This window comes from Ovis aries, chromosome 2, assembly GCF_016772045.2.
Source record: "Ovis aries strain OAR_USU_Benz2616 breed Rambouillet chromosome 2, ARS-UI_Ramb_v3.0, whole genome shotgun sequence".
NCBI lineage: Eukaryota > Metazoa > Chordata > Mammalia > Artiodactyla > Bovidae > Ovis > Ovis aries.
The window spans coordinates 138,965,909-138,983,319 of NC_056055.1; the positions used below are offsets into that span (position 1 = coordinate 138,965,909).

The following is a 17,411-nucleotide window of genomic DNA, read 5'->3' on the forward strand; positions in this document are numbered from 1 at the left end:
TTGGGTGTGAAGTTGGTACGGGCACCCCTAGGTCTCGCTTCATTGACACCCACCTAGCGGGATTCTCTTTGAAATTCAGGAGGCACAGAGTACAAGGAAAGATCCAGACACGACCCTTCCCACCTTTCCCTCGCCCGCCTCCAAGCCCAGCCCTGACCTGGAGGAAGGCCTGCAGCGAGTCGTTCCGGAGGACGGCCACGGCGGCCATGGCTACGGCTTGCGGGCCGCTGGCTGCGGAGCAGGGCGCTGCTGAGGCATGGAGACCCGAGGGCGAGGACGAAGGGCCGCCCAGCGTCCCTTCCCGGCGCCCGCCCTGCGCGCTGGGGCCCTCCCTGCCCGCGCCCCTCGCCGCACCCGGCTCGCTCGCCCAGCGCGCGGTCTGAGCGCTTCAGGATCACCTCCAAGAATTTGATAAGGACTTTGCTGGGCCGCCAGCCAGTCAGAGGGAAGATTTATGGCTTTGAAGTTTGCCGCTACCCAATCATCAAAGAATAGCGGCTCTTTCAGAAGCGAAAGCAAATCCTTTGAATCCACAAAGCTCCTATGGTGTGTTTGTTGGTCTGGATAAAAGAACTGATTATTAGGGGGGATGGGAAGGGAGGAGATAAAGGCGGGACAATTAATGAAGTAATCACTATGTGGGAAATGTATATACACAAATAATTGGATTTTCCTGATCAAAGGGGGCCTTGCCGCCTGGAGACCCGCGCTTGGGTTGCTTGAGACACTCGATCTCCCTCTTCCCCCTACTCCCTTGCAATTAAAGATTTGCACCGAGGCAGCGCCCAAAGTGACAAAGTGTCTTTGTTATCTCCAGAGAAATCTGCCTTCGGCTTCCAGGCGCGGGACTTGGAGACGAAGATGAGGGTAATTCTCTTCTCCCAACGTACTTAACACCCTACAGCCGGACAGCAGACGCAGAGGACCGAGCACATCCTCACTCCGAGCACACCTTGGACCCGAGGGAGCCCCGCACCCAGCTGCCGCGTGCTCCCGCCTCCATCTCCAACAGGGCGGCAGCCGGGAGGCCGGCAGCTCTGTGACCCTGGGCGGGGCGGGGCGGCCGCCCAGGGCGCAGGATAGTAGCGCACGCGCTCCAGTGCCTCCCGCCTCACTTGCGACGTTCCTCCTGGCGATCTGGAAGTTCTCGGGCCACAACTTTTGCAAATAGTGAGCCTGGGAAAATCCCAAGCCGTGATTACCGCCGAAGCCAAGCTTGGCAGGACACCCAGGGCAACCCGAGGGAAAAATATTTGCTATCTCGCTTTTCTCTCTCTGGGCAGGGCCCTGACCTCTATGCTGCTGCTGCTGCTGCTGCTGCTAAGTCGCTTCAGTGGTGTCCGACTCTGTGCGACCCCATAGGCCCCACTGAAACCCCCAGAGATACTAGAAATCCCCACCGCCGCGCTAAGGCCCGCCAGGCGAGTGCGCCCTCTTGCAAACTGCACACACCTGCAGGGAACTACCGGGAGAAAACAGTAAGGCGCCGGGGAGAAAGCCTGTAGGTGCTGTCGTTGAGCAAACCAGAGATTGTACGAGGGTGGCTCTCTACGTGGAAAGAAAAGTCCGTAAAAACTGTTGTTTCTGTCACCTTTGTAAAGAAAAAGTTCTTCAGTCTCGGGACATGCTTCCTTGGGGTCAGGAAAACGCTCCCCACAGTGTATTCTCCCCCAAACCTTCGCAGCCATTGCCCAGCCGAGGAGGGACAGCTGGCTATCTTCCTGCCTCCGGCCCAGGGCGCGTCCTGCGGGGGCCGTCCGAACACCCAGATCTCCTCACCTGGTAGGGCAGGCAGTGTCCTCACCGCGTTGGAAGGCATTAGGGGCCGGGAATAGCCGCTGAGGCCTCCCACCGGCGGCCACGGTCCGTGTGACCGCTCAGCAGAGTGGGCCTCCTGGGCTGGGCCTACTCCGCTCCGCGTGCAACCTCCAGGTACGCCGCCTCCTCCCTGCGAGGCCGCGGACCGTGCAGGGATCCTCTGAACCATCTTGCATCCAGCCTTCCTGGGTACGGTTCTCTCGGTACCGCAGGAGAATTACATGAGAAGTCGGATCAGGTGGTCCAACTTGCCGTGCGGCGCCAGCAGTTAGCCCAACACCAACTTCTGATTCGGAGTCTGGGCCGTGTATCGGTGCCCTCTGCACTCGGCAATGGCACCGCACTCCAGTACTCTTGCCTGGAAAATCCCATGGATGGAAGAGCCTGGTGGGCTGCAGTCCATGGGGTCGCTAAGAGTCGGACACGACTTCACTTTCACTTTTCACTTTCATGCATTGGAGAAGGAAATGACAACCCACTCCAGTGTTCTTGCCTGGAGAATCCCAGGGATGGGGGAGCCTGGTGGGCTGCCGTCTATGGGGTTGCACAGACTCGGACACGACTGAAGCGACTTAGCAGCAGCAGCAGCACTCGCATTGTATGCTGTGTGCTTAGTCGCTCTCTTGCGTCCGACTCTTTGCGACCCCTTGGACTGTAGCCCACCAGGCTCCTCTGTCCATGGGGATTCTCCAGGCAAGAATATTGGAGTGGGTTGTCATGTCCTCCTCCAGGGTATCCTCCCAACCCAGGGATCAAACCCAGGTCTTCCTCACTGCAGGCAGAATCTTTACCGTCTGAGCCACCGGGAAGCCCAACACCAGCCCATCCTCCGTGCCCAAAGCCAGCAAATAAACTTCTTGCTGAAGAGGAATGGTCTGAATGCAGCCCAAATACTATGTTTGAGCACTTTGCAAGCCCTGTACTTGCATGCCCCTCTTCTTTCCAACAAGGTGCCACCCAAGATCAGTGAGCAGTGACTGCACAGCTCGGCTGACACAGTCTGACTGCTGAAGAGGTGGTCCCAGTGCCCTGGGGGCCAGGAAAGGGAGGGGACTTAGTGTTTTGCTTCCGAGGCCAGGCAGACCTACATCTTTCCACAGGAGACCAGAAATCAATTACGTGCGAAACCTGGGACAGGAAGGAGCCCTTTCCCGCATAACTGTCAGAGGCCAGGGAGTCCCTACGGTGCACACTCATGCAGGCACCTGTCCGCACTGTGGAAGCAGACCTGGTCCCTTAGTGAGCTTCCTTTTGAGCTCCTGTAAGCTCTTCGACCTCCCACTATCAATGCTTGAGGGGAGCGCCGCCCGGGCTGGGACAAGCAAGCTAGAGGCATTCTTATTTGCCAAATCGGATCGCTATTTAAACAAAAAGGCTAGAAAACCCAATTCACATCTCCATAGTTGTTACAGAAGAGAACCTTTTCTCCAAGATGCCCCATTAGCCAATACACCTCCATCAATGGCCAGCAGGGAGAGAGTACTGACTTGGTGTTAATAGCTCCGACTCTGAAACTCTGAAGGCAGATTTCTAGATGCCACTTTTCAGTTGGTGACATTGGCCAGCAAGTTACTCAACTGCCTTGTGCCTCAGTTTCCCAGTTTGTAAAATGGGGGTTATAGCACTGCTCACCATGTAGAGTCTTCATAGGCTTAAAAGAGGTGAATATATTCAAAGTCTTTCGGATAGTGTGGATGCACAGTAGACCCTCCCGTGATTGAAGCCCTGGCTCTGGGCCTCGCCTCCATCTGTGAAAGCCCTCGGGGATTCCAGCCCTCCCAGGCGCAAGCTGGAGTTTGGAGAGAGACTTTTACAAAGTGCTGTTTATCCGCTCTCTCTTTGCACTCGGGGCTCCTGGAAAACTTATTCTTAATGAAGTAATGTTCGGTGCGTCCATTAAAAATGCAATGCCGGGAGATCAAAGTACAATATTTATTTTAGAAATTTGTTGCAATCACCAAGAGATACAGGTATCAAGGCCAAATGTCAGTTCCGTTACACAAAGCCCGGCGCCCGGGAAGAGCGTGTGGCTGCTCTGCCATAATGTAAAGAGACATCAAAGACCAAGCGCGAGGCAGAAGTGCGCAGCCGGGAGGAGGGAGTGAGCCCGGGAGGGCCGGGCGAGCCCCAGACGGCTCGGGGGCTGCGGGGGCGGGGGTCAGTTCAAAGAAGTATCCGCTGGGGCGCGAGTTCGCAGGAGGGAAGATTTAATGGGCTTTCCTTTGTTGGTGGGTGTGTTTGTGCATGGAGGACCCAGGAACTCCTCTGTGGTCCTCCCGCCTGAGGGCGGAGGCGGGGGTGGGGGGCAGGGGTGGGAAGCGGCGAATGGGGAGCAAACTTTAACCGCGGCGGGGGGCGGGGAGGTTGAATACTAGCCTCAGGGCGGCGGCCGGCGCAGTGGAGCGGCTCTCGCAGCAGCTCTCCAAGCAGCAGGGTTCCAGGCTGCGAAGTCTGCCTGTCGATTTCTTCGAGGGCGGGCGGCGAGTGCTGACGGGGTGCCACCTGCGAGGAGAGGCGGGTAGGTGAACCCGCACAGGAATTCCCGCTATGGACGGACCTGCTGTGCGCGCTCCAGAATCCACTACGGAAAAACGTTGTTTACTGAGAGCTCTGGGGTTGCAACTTCGGGATGGGCCTAGTAACTCTCCTCAGGCATTTTCTTTCAGCAAATGAGACCCATGCCCCTGGGATCAATCCAACAGGTCTCCCGTCTTCGGTTGACTTAAAAAAAAAAAAAATCTATACATAATTTAGGTAATTTCAACAAATTCTTAATTCACTGGCTCTTTAGAGCAGTGTGTTGTTTGATTGCCCAGTCTCGCCCCCACTCTGCGAAAGGCTTAACCTTGCAAGATTTCGCATTCATCTAGTTAATACAGTACCAATCATTGCTTTATTAAAGGTGCTGGGAGGGGAGAGGGCAGAATTTTCCTGGTGGTAGTAGAGCAGAGTCGCAGGAGGATGACTGTGCGTTTTCTTCAGCCATCTACAACCAAGTATTCTTAGAGCAGTTACTCGGCAGCCTTTTGAAGTCCCACTAGAGGAGAAAGCTGCTATTGTTGTTTTCAACTCTCAACAGAGAAGGGATCAAACTTTGCCCCTTCAATTTGAAAGATTTTTTTCTAATGGTTGGTGGGTGGGTGGGGGTTTCAATCTGACACACTCTAAGTTAACTTTGAGGATTTGGAGATCTTTTGCAGTTTAAACTGTAGACCAAATCACAGATGCCCTAATATTTGTGTCTGAAACAGGGCCTGGATCATTATTACAGCCAAGATGGTTCAGTAACAAGGAATTACAATCTGAGGAATCTTTGGAAAACACAAGCTTAGTTTGAAAGTTTCTTGAACTGGAAACGTTGAATTAACTTTAAGTTTCAGTGGGCTTCCTGATAGCTTGGTTGGTAAAGAATCCACCTGCAATGCAGGAGACCCCCGTTTGATTCCTGGGTTGGGAAGATCCTCTGAAGAAGCCATTGGCTATCTGCTCCAGTATTCTTGGGCTTCCATTGTGGCTCAGCTGGTAAAGAATCTGCCTGCAATGTGGGAGACCTGGGTTTGATCCCTGGGTTGGGAAGATCCCCTGGAGAAGGGAAAGGCTACACACTCCAGTATTCTGGCCTGGAGAATCCCATGAACTGTGAAGTCCCTGGGGTCACAACGAGTCAGACAGGACTGAGTGACTTTCACTTTCATTTTAAGCTTCAAATTTGGATCAGTATGTAATGGATGGATAAGTGGAATTCTAAATCTAGGAGGGATAATTTATCTCATCCAGTTAGACTCCTGCATTTGATGGCAGAAGGAAACAAGAGTTGCATAAGTGTGTCAGGCCCTTACAGCGCTGTGAACTTCAGCAGATGCTTACTGGTGTTGGGTGACAGAGCAGAATTGTGTGTAACAGTGTCGTCTGCCTAGTGGTTGGTGCTACAGAACACACTTATGCAGTCGGGACTCAAAGGAGAGCACTACTCAGGGCTGGAGTGGTGAAGGGAGGCTTACGAGGGAGCTGGCGTTTGAAGGAGACTTTAAGGACCTATGGAACTTTAATTCATAGAAAAGAGAGGGTAAGATACAGCAATGAAAGAGAACTCCCCTTCAGGGAGAAGCTGAATAACCATGAGAGGTGAAATTCCACATCTTAGGTTTGCTGGTGTAAACACAGTGGAGCCAGGCTAGAGAGTCAAGGACTAGAGTTTGGCCCAGATGCTGTATGTAGGAGGACTTTATGTAGGCTTCTTAGCAGGTGAATTACATAAACTCAGTTCATTTATTAAACTTCCTTCTTTAGGAGGGCTGGCTTGCTGAGCGCTTGGAAGGATAAGTGCAGTCATCTAAGTGTGAGATGGTAAAGGTGTAATCTGGGAACTAGTGTGGGTAGTGAAAGGATGACAAACACTTTAAAGGGAAAAAGAGCAAAACTTGATTGACAGGTTGAAATTAAGAGATGAAACAAAGGGAAAAATAAAGATCCCTCTCTTGACAAATGGTGCTGGGAGAGCTGGATACCTACATGTAAAAGAATGATGTTGGTCATTTTATTTACATCACACAGAACAATTAACTCTAAATGGATCGTAGATCTAAATACAAGAGTTAAAATATAAAAGTCATGGAAGAAAATATAGGATTAAGGCCTCATGACCTTGGGTTAGGCAGTGCCTTCTTAGATACACCAAAAGTGTAAGTGGCGAAAGAAAAAATAAACTGGACTTTGTAAAAATTTATAACTTTGTGCTTCAAAGGATACCATCAAAACAGTGAAAAAACTCATAGAATAGGAGAAAATATTTACTGATGATGCATCTAATAACAAACTTGTATCCATAATGTATAAAGAAATCTTACAACTCAACAATAGAAAACTAAAGCACTTTTTCAAAAGGCAAAGGATCTGAATAGACATTTCTCCAAAGTAGATATGCAAAAGGAAAATAAGCACATGAAAAGACGCTCAATAGCATTAGCCATCACTGAAATACATTATTTGGCTTTCACAATAGCCAAAAGGTAGAAACAGCTCAAATGTCTATCAGTTGATGAATGGATATACAAAATGTGTTACATTTATATGATGGAATATTATTCAGCTGTAAAAAGTCTGAAATACTGACACCTGTTACCTGAGTGAACTTTGAAAAGCTTATATTATGTGGAAGAAACCAGTCACAAAAGATCATTTATAGGATGTTTCCATTTATATGAAATGTCTAGAAAAGACAAATCCAGAGACAGAAAAGAGATTAGCGGTTGCCAGGCTCTGCGGGGTGGTGGGTAGGAGGAGGAGGGAATGATTGTTCTTGGATTGCTTTTTTCTTTTGGTGGGGGTGAAATATTTTAAGATTGTGGTGATGGTTGCACAACTCTGTGAATATACTAAAAACCACTTTAAATGGATGAATAGTATGATACATGGTTATATTTCAATAAAGCTGTTAAAAATTCAAAAGGAGCCGAAAGCTTAGCCTGTGAAGCGGTAAGAATGGTTCAGTTGCTGATGAAAATGGGAGATTAAGGAAGAAAGACAGACTGGAGTTACGTGGAAGTACTGAATTCATTTTGGGGCTGTTGAGTCTAAACTGTGAGCTGGATGTTCATGGGGGAAATGCTTGCAGAAAGCCAGAAGTGTGGGGAGTGGGCAGTGCAAGTGAGCGATAAGACTAGAGATAAGGAATTACAAACTTTTGAAAAGCAGTGATGGTGGAATAGGTGAGCTCATTGAAGTGAGTGGAGGTCAACCAGGTAGAGAAAAGCTAGAGCAGAATTTGTGAGGAAACTCCAATTAGAAGATGAACAGAGGGAGAAGCACCATCAAAGCAGCCAAGGGAAAAAGAGTCAAGAAAGCCCAGAGAAAACAAAAAATGTAGAGGTAGGAGATGAGCAAGAGCACTGGACATGACCAAAGGGGTAAAGAGCTAGAGGAAAGGGTAGTAAGAAAAAGAGTTAATCTGATTTGGGAGGAAACTTTTGAGGATCCATCTTCAGAGCTGAGGTGGCGATAGGAAGAGGATTATGAGTCTAAGCAGCGGCTGGATCCGGTAGCAGGGTCAAGGCAAAGGGCTGCATTTGTGTTTTAGGGTGTGGTTAAAAGGAAATGTTAGAAAGAGGGGGTGGTTGTAGGTGGAGAGCCTAGAGACTAGGGGATTGCAGTAGAGATGTGAGGGCTTCCTTTAATGAGGAGCAGAGAGAGGTTAGCAAGTCTAACTGCAGGAAGGAACTTCTGCCGGGGGCCATGCCAAATGAAACTCAAGGGGAAGCTCCTTATTTATTCATCTAAAAGCACAAAGTATGCAGCAACATGGATGGACATAGAGATTATCATACCAAGTGAAGTAAGCCAGACAGAGAAAGACAAATAATCATATAATGTTACCTATATGTGGAATCTAAAAAAATTGATACAAATGAACTTATTTACAAAACAGAAACAGACTCACAGACAGAGAAAACGAAGTTATAGTTACCAAAGGGGAAAGAGGGGGAGGAATAAATTAGGAGTTTGGAATTAAAAGATACATATTTATATAAAATTAACAACAAGTACCTACTATATAGCATAAGGAACTATATTCATATCTTATACTAACCCATAATACAATAGAAAAGAATCCTTAAAAGGATAAATATGTATACATACATATGCATGTATAGCTGTTACATATCTGAAACTAACACTTTGTGTAAATTAGTTTCACATGTGCTGTGCTGAGTCACTCAGTCATGTCCGACTCTTGGTAACCCCACACACTGCAGCCCGCCAGGCTCCTCTGTCCATGGTGATTCTCCAGGCAGGAATACTGGAGTGGGTTGCCATGCCCTCCTCCAGGGGATCTTCCAACCTAGAAATTGAACTGGGGTCTCCTGCATTGCAGGTGGATTCTTTACCACCTGAGCTACCAGGGAAGCCCAAATCAACCATACTTCAATTTTTTTTTTTTTTTAAAGGTACCTGGTAAAGCCACTGCTGAGAGTGAAGGGGGTGGGGGTATTCCACACTGAAAGTGCAGTAGGAAATGATTTGCAGATCAGGTGATGCTTACACCTACTTGTGCCAGGCCTTGTCCTGGGTATTTCACTCCACCACACGCTTAAGCCCTGCCTTAAAGTCCACTCTACTGGCACTTGGATTTCCTCAGACAAGAATGTGGCCCCTGTCTTCACCCCTCCTGTCTTGTAAGGAGACGGACAGTGCAGATGTCCTGCTGTGGGGGCTGTCATGTGGGGCAGGAGGAGGAGTTTTGGGGTGCTACCCACCTCTGTGGGAAGGAGGTCCCCACGTAAACCGGCTGGTTTTTTTTTTTTTTTTTTGAGGCATATAAAATTGCTTTGGGCTGTAGGCAAAAATATTGCTTTCAACAGCATGGCTATGAGTGATCTTTAAGTGCAGACAAGGCCGCCTTACAAAAAACATCCTAGAAAAGATAGTACCTAGCTTCTTTTCTTAGAGGCTGGCATTGGTGGTACAGTGGTGAGCATAGCTGGCTTCCAAACTTCCTTTCTTAAGAATATCGTTTCCTATTTTAGTTTATCTATTAATAGTCATGTTTTAAAGTGACCCTGTGTTTTGATTTGTGACAATAATTGCTTGATGCCAGGAGAAATAATGGCACAGAGAAGTGCTTGGGCTGAGGTCATTGTAGGAGCTGGCAGAAGCTCAAGCTCCTTCTGCTCATCTCCCATCTTTCGTGGCTCAGGGAACCCAGTCTGTATGAGTGCAGAGGGTCCGTGCACTCAGGCACAGTGGGGGATCCTGGAGATAGAGAAGATGTGCCCTGCCTGGGGGGTCTGGAATCCAGTACTGAGCACAGAAGAGCTCGCAGTGGAGCCACGGTTGGGTCATGGGACCCTGGGGAAGACATTGATGGCAGATGAAAGAACTGAGGCCCAAAGATGTGAGTGGTTGGCTTCCTGAGGTCACACAACACAGTGGAAAAACTGAGTTGTGCCTAAGTTGTTTCTCCAACGCTGATAGAAAATGGGAGTATTGAAAGATTTTCCTTGTCTTGTTACTTATGGGATCATTTTTTCCCCTCTAAAAACAGAAGAAAGTGATAAATCTTTCTGCTAAGCTACACAATAATTTTATACATAAATTTCTGGAAATTTGATCTGGAAATAGCAAAAAATGAAAACATGCATTAATTGGATGCAGGTCTAATAAAGATTCTGTCTGCATAACAAGAAACGAAAAACTCTGGACTTTATCTGTTTTTTAACCCTCTGAGTCTAGCCTCACCCTGGATGGAGGGGTGGGGGGTAGCTCACAGGCTGGACAAAAGGAGTGCTATGAGGTGGTGGGTTTGCAGCACGAACTCTCTGGCGTGCTGGTAGTGGCCTCTGGGTGGCCACCACCTGTGCGCTATGCACCAGGCACTTGCACTTGCTGTGTGCATATGTGACTGCGTCCTGGAGGCTCACACTGCTGCTGCCCATCACAGCGATGTGGGGTCTCATCAAATCTCTCACAACCCTATTTTATGGTGGGGGAAATGTGTCACAGAGGAGTTAAGTTATTTGCCCAGGATCCTACATCCTGTTACTGGACTTGGATCCAGGTAATGTTACTTCAGAGGGCAACCTTTTAACCTTCAGGATAGAGTGCCACCCTGAGGAACGCAAGTCTTTCTGTTATCAGAAAAGCAATGTATGTGTCTGTGGTTCTGCAGGGCTAGTATTAAACAAGAAACCTGGGTAATTTCTTAGCCACGTTACAAGGTGTTTGTTATTTGCCTCATGGTTAAAATGTCAGACACACATGAGATGTCTGCTCTGTGTGTCTCCCAAGGAGAAAGACAGTTTGACCTCAAGGAGGATAGTCTGGACCCATGACCTTTCCTTTCCTGGCTAGAGTACTCTTCTCTCCCCCTTACCCTCATCCCAAGCCACCAGGGGGCACACAGACTCAGCTATTTACCTTGGAAGGTTTAAGGCTCTAATTCTAAGGATATAAGTATTAGTCCAGTGTCTTTAGGGGTCCAGCTGGGGATGGACCAACACAAACATTAGGTCTTCAAGTGTCCCCAGTTCCATTTAAAAGGTCAGCTCACCCATGGGCCTTTTGGTCTTGAGAAACAACACCCTTTTCTGTGGGTTCTAGGATCATGATTTGGTTTCAAGTAGGAACTGATACCTTATCCTAGCCCTCCCCCTGCAGAATCACTCAGATTCTCATCTCCAATTGTTCTCTTCTCTCTCTTTTCCCTTTTCTTGGCTGCTCTCTTAAGTCTTTCTTGTTTGTTATTTTCTAACAATTGCACTCATCTCTCATGCTAGTAAAGTAATGCTCAAAATTCTCCAAGCCAGGCTTCAATACTACATGAACTTACAGATGTTCAAGCTGAATTTAGAAAAGGCAGAGGAACCAGAGATCAAACTGCCAACATTCACTGGATCACTGAAAAAGCAAGAGAGTTCCAGAAAAAACATCTACTTCTGCTTTATTGACTATGCCAAAGCCTTTGACTGTGTGGATCACAAAAAACTGAGGAAAATTCTTAAAGAGATGGGAATACTAGACCACCTGACCTGCCCCCTGAGAAATGTGTATGCAGGTCAGGAAGCAACAGTTAGAACTGGACATGGAACAACAGACTGGTTCCAAATCAGGAAAGGAGTACATCAAGGCTCTATATTGTCACCCTACATATTAAACTTATATGCAGAGTACTTCATGAGAAATGTCAGGCTGGATGAAGCACAAGCTGGAATCAAGATTGCCGGGAGAAATATCAATAACCTCAGATATGCAGATGACACCACCCTAATGGCAGAAAGCGAAGAAGAACTAAAGAGCCTCTTGATGAAAGTGAAAGAGGAGAGTGAAAAAGTTGGCTTAAAGCTCAACATTCAGAAAACAAATATCATGACATCTGGTCCCATCACTTCATGGGAAATAGATGGGGAAATAGTGAGAGACTTTATTTTTTTGGGCTCTAAAATCACTGCAGATGTTGACTGCAGCCATGAAATTAAAAGACGCTTGCTCCTTGGAAGAAAAGCTATGACCAACCTAGATAAGCTTATTAAAAAGCAGAGGCATTACTTTGCCAACAAAGTTCTGTCTATTCAAAACTATGGTTTTTCCAGTAGTCATGTATGGATGTGAGATTTGGACTGTAAGAAAGCCGAGTACTGAAAAATTGACACTTTTGAACTGTGGTGTTGAAGAAGACTCTTGAGAGTCCCTTGGACTGCAAGGAGATCAAACCAGTCAATCCTAAAGGAAATCAGTCCTGAATATTCATTGGAAGGACTGATGCTGAAGCTGAAATTCCACTACTCTGGCCAGCTGATGAGAAGAACTGACTCATTGAAAAAGACCAAAATGCTAGGAAAGATTGAAGGCAGGAGGAGAAGGGGATGACAGAGGATGAGATGTTTGGACGGCATCACCAACTCAATGGACATAAGTCTGAGTAAACTCTGGGAGTTGGTGATGGACAGGGAGGCCTGGTGTGCCGCAGTCCATGGGGTCGCAAAGAGTCAGACACGAATGAGCAACTGAACTGAACTGAAGATTTGCCTAGGTGGCTACTACATGAGGCTCCAAGACCTACACCAGGATTCATACTTACCTCTCGCTTACTGTACTGGTCAGGGTTCAGTTAAGTGAGTAGAATTAGTTCTACCTGATTTAAGCATAAAGGGACTTATTCCAAGGTTGCCAGTGTCTTACAACTTGACTGGAGGGCTGAAGAAACAAAGTCTCAGCTGAGCTTTCAAGAATGACTCCCGAAGCAACACCACAGACCTGGGTGGACAAGGATGCCACTGCCTCTTTCCAGGATCAGAAGGTGGTGGCATTAGAAAGCTGCCTGCCTATTTGGAAGCCAGTGACACCTGCCTAGCTTCAGAATTATGCCACCTGCACTGTGATCTGTACCTTGTCTCTTGACAACTGTGCATGTAGGGCTGTGACATTAGGACCTCTGTTATAATTGGCATAGAAAAAACAAATATACCGCAACTGTACTTACTGATAGAAGCAGCAGAAACACAGTTCCTGCCTTACAATTATGTACTTCTGTCTCCTAAATTTGGTATTCTACATCTGAGTGGCTTAATCTAAATTACAGATCTGGAACCCTAGCTGCAAGAGAGTCTGGAAAATATAGATTTTTAAACTTTCTGGCCTAGAAAGAAATTGGAGTAGCTACTAAGTGAGCCATTCCAAATATCTACCATGTTTGCTGCTTATGAGGTTGCTTCACTTTGATTCCTAGTCTACATTCCCAGGTTCTCACCTCTCTTTTAGGAAATTGCCCAAGGACTGCTAATCTCTTTCTTCTCATCATAAGTACTAATTTCAGTTCAGTCACTCTGGTCCTGCTACAGTGGAGTTATGTCATTCAGCCAATGTTTATTGAGTCCCTAATATGTGTGCTCCCTTAACCATTTCCTTACCTCATGACTCCTGAGTCCATCTCCAGCTTTAACCTTGATCTTTCTCTAGAACTCCAGCCCATTATTAACTGACATCCTTGAGATTGCCTCAAGAATGTCCTGCCAGATCTCCAAAATAAATACATCCTCAGAAAACATCTCCCTGCTTTCCAAACCAACTCACTGTTCCAAGATTTCTGGTTGGTGGTGCTTAAACTGGTTCACATACAAACTCAGCTGAACTCCTTCCTTCACTCCCCACTTCCATCACTGCTCATTGCATTTCCGTGCTGTCATCCAGTTCTTACTTCTTCCTTCTCCCACTTCCATTTTCCTGTTTGGAGCTTTCATTATCTTTCAGCTCCCTTTTCACAGCCTTTGTGGCAGCCTATATTTTCCAGAGAAGATCCCAACAATATCTCTCATCCCATAATCTAACTGGCCTGAGCAACTCACTTACAACCAATAGGAGACGGCAGAAGTGACTTCCAAGGCTAGGTGTGTAAGGGTCAAGTGACTTCCAGCTGGATCTCTTGGAGTGCTTGTTTTCTAGATATTCCCTTCTTGGAATATTCCCTCTTGGAACCCAGCGTGAGATCACCAAGCCACATAAGAGGCTCCCTTTAGGGGCTCTGGTCAACAGTATCAGCTGAGGGCAGGCTCTGGGTCATCCCAGCCCAGAAGCCAACATGTAAGTGAAGAAGCCTGAGAGTGATTCCAGTTCCCAGATGTTTCAGTCAGCCTAGCTGAGGTCCAGACATTATGGAGCAGAGGTGAGCCATCTTTTCTATACTCTGTCCAAATTCTTGACCCAGAAAATCCATGAGCACAGTGAAATGGCTCTTGTTTTACCTCGCTAAGTATAGGGTGGCTTGTCATATTGTAGAGCATTAGGTAAACTGTCCTCAAAGCCATGTTGCACATCATCTGATGATTACCTTGCTAAAACACTGAGCAGCTCATATTTTTACTTTGTTCAGAAAACTGAAATGTCTCCCCACTGAATATGAAATTAATTGTATGTTTTCCAGGCTTGCATTCAAGGCACCACATAATTCTGAATCTTCTTGCCTTATTTTCCACTTTAACTCATTACCCACCTTTCATTCCAATCTTACCAGATAGTAACTCTTCACCTGGCTCTGCCTGAAGCTTTCCTATCTCAGTGAATTTTCACAAGCACCAGCCTTTGTTTGGAATTTTAATTTTCTCTATCCAGCAAAGTCCTACCTTAAAGCCAGCTCAAATCTCTCATCCTCTAGGACTGTGCTGTACAGTATGGTAGCCAGTAGCAACCTGTGACTATTTACATGTAAAGTTAAACTGATTAAAGTGAAAACTCCTTTTCTTACTCTTACTAGCCTCATCTTACTGGACAGCACTTGCTCTAAGAAACCTCTCAGCTTTACCTTTTCCAATTAATTTCTCCTTTCCTATAGAATCTCCTTTCCTACAGACTTATTTATTCGGGTCTTTGTTGTTGCTCACAGGCGTTCTCTAGTTGCACCAGGCCTCAGTAGCTGCAGCATGGGTGTTCAGTAGTTGTGACGCATGGGCCTAGCTGCTTTGTGGCATGTGGGATCCTCCTAGACCGGGGACCAAACCAGTGTCCCCTGCTTTGGAAGGCAGATTCTTAAACACTGAATGACCAGGGAATTCCCCCTATAGAATCTTGAACTGCTGTTAGCAATTTTGATCTGAATGACATTTGGAAGGTCATATAATCCAGTCCCATAAAATCACAGATGTGTCTTGGCTTCCCACTATTCTAGTGCATTGCTCTTTATATGGTAGGTGGGCTCAAACATTTCTTGAGTTGCAAGGAAGCAACAATGAATCTATCTGTCCTAAGGGGTTTGGGTTAAATGACCTCTTTCAACATTTTCCAGTAAAAGACTCAACAAACAACAAATCATATGTCTTTGACAATATATAATCTCCCTGGAGAGCTGCTTCTCAAGTTACAAATGATTTGGGAGGAGGGTCTTTTGGGAGAGGCATCTAGGTATAGACGGTTAAATACTGTAGGGATTTAATTATTTAGGAATCTGTGTATGTTTTGTCTCAAAGATGCCAATTTTTGCCCAGTCCTCATGACACCTTAACTTACATGTCAGCTGTACATACCACTGAACAAGGAGGAATTTCCTTTACGCTGTTCCTTCTTTGAACAAGGAGGATATGATAACATATAATTACCAGACAGATGAAATTCCATTCAGTTTAAGTTTTTACCAGTCCTCAAGTTATTAAGTTCATACAAATTAGATGCATAAATCTATGGTGTTTCCCGTAGTCATGTATGGATGTGAGAGTTGGACTATAAAGAAAGTTGAGCACTGAAGAATTGATGCTTTTGAACTGTGGTGTTGGAGAAGACTCTTGAGAGTCCCTTGGACTGCAAGGAGATCAAACTAGTCAATCCTAAAGGAAATCAGTCCTGAATATTCATTGGAAGGACTGATACTGAAGCTGAAACCCCAAAACTTTGGCCACCTCATGAGAAGAGGTGACTCATTGGAAAAGACCCTGATGCTGGGAGGGATTGGGGGCAGGAGGAGAAGGGGATGACAGAGGATGAGATGGCTGGATGGCATCACTGACTCGATGGATGTGAGTCTGAGTGAACTCTGGGAGTTGGTGATGGACAGGGAGGCCTGGTGCGCTGCAGTCCATGGGGTCACAAAGAGTCAGACACAACTGAGTGACTGAACAGAACTACAAGCTAAACTCTAAAATCATATACTGTGTAATAAGATACTTTTTCATGTGTGTGCTTATGGAGAGAGAAAGAGGAAATTTTAAGTCTAATCATCTAAATTTTCACTCATACAATATAGCCTGCTAATGAGGGATACAGTAGACCATCTGTGTTTAGAACACAGCCTTCCACAAGCCCCAGAAGAGAAAAGCTTTGATGATGGTTATATATGACACTACGTGTTCATGTTAATAAGTGTTGATTATTACCATTCCCCTTCACTCATTATCATAGAGTGAAACACCTATTAAACCTGGGACTTTTTGAGGTTAACATTAACTTAATCTCAACATTCAGTTTTAACCATAAAACCTGGACTCTGTACCAGAAGCAGCTTTTCAGTTACTCAATAACTTTATTTCAATCTGACAGTAATACATGGGAATCTATTTACCTGTTTCTGGAATAGATGATGAAAATTAGAGTATTGCCGCCTGTTGACTCCTTTGGACCACTCTCCTAACTTAGTCATCCCTTTAGAATAGTTATGATTTCACCCATCATGGCACTATTTTATGCTTCTTTAGGTAGGATGGGTTTTTAAGATGCAGAAAGCATTAATTTTTCTGGATAGTTTAGAAAGGTGCTCTCAGGTCTTAGCACTATGATGCAGCACTTCAGGGAGATGCTTTCGGGCCTGAGGCATCCCAGCGTGGTCCAGGGCAGGGAAGTCACCCTCCCCGCCTCCCGCGTGCCTGCTGAGGGGAGGGCAGCCTTGTCCATCTTTACCAGTGAACCTGTGTCAAGTGGGCTATGCCCCGAACTCCCATCCTAACACCAAGTGAAATAAAGTGAAAGTGTTAATCACTCAATCGTGTGCGACTCTTTGTGACCCCATGGTCTGTCCATGGAATTCTCTATGCAAGAATACTGGAGTGGGTTGCCATTCCCTTCTCCAGAGAACCTTCCTGACCCAGGGATTGAACCTGGGTCTCCTACATCGCAGGCAGATTCTTTACCATCTGAGCTACCAAGGAAGCCCCAAGAGAGGGTTTTAGTTCAGTTCAGTTCAGTTCAATTCAGTCGCTCAGTCGTGTCCAACTCTTTGCAACCCCATGAATCGCAGCACACCAGGCCTCCTTGTCCATCACCAACTCCCAGAGTTCACTCAGAGTTGCGTCCATCGAGTCAGTGATGTCATCCAGCCATCTCATCCTCTGTCATCCCCTTCTCCTCCTGCCCTCAATCCCTCCCAGCATCAGAGTCTTTTCCAATGAGTCAACTCTTCGCATGAGGTGGCCAAAGTACTGGAGTTTCAGCTTTAGCATCATTCCTTCCAAAGAAATCCCAGGGCTGATCTTCAGAATGGACTGGTTGGATCTCCTTGCAGTCTTTGCCCTCATCTTGGTATTATTCACCAGATATCAACAACTTAAGAATACAATGGCTTAGATTTAAGTCTGAAAGGAAGAGCTATGTAAAATATCTGTGTATTTTGTTCTTCACAAACC

At 46.5% G+C, this 17,411-nt stretch overlaps 1 protein-coding gene and 1 long non-coding RNA gene across 4 annotated transcripts in view; one reads left to right on the forward strand and one right to left on the reverse strand.

The window, feature by feature from the left end:
- Positions 1-381, reverse strand: part of SP5 (Sp5 transcription factor) — a 70,532-nt gene extending 70,151 nt beyond the window's left edge. For both annotated transcript variants that reach the window (XM_042243740.2, XM_015093367.4), the window contains exon 1: positions 158-381. In XM_042243740.2, coding sequence (XP_042099674.1) covers positions 158-208 — 51 coding nt within the window. In that variant the 5' untranslated portion in view covers positions 209-381. The remainder of the gene's footprint in view (positions 1-157) is intronic.
- Positions 382-4,184: 3,803 nt separating this feature from the next.
- Positions 4,185-17,411, forward strand: part of LOC105607491 (uncharacterized) — a 74,134-nt gene continuing 60,907 nt past the window's right edge. For both annotated transcript variants that reach the window (XR_009599325.1, XR_003588204.3), the window contains exon 1: positions 4,185-4,336. This is a non-coding gene — a long non-coding RNA (uncharacterized LOC105607491). The remainder of the gene's footprint in view (positions 4,337-17,411) is intronic.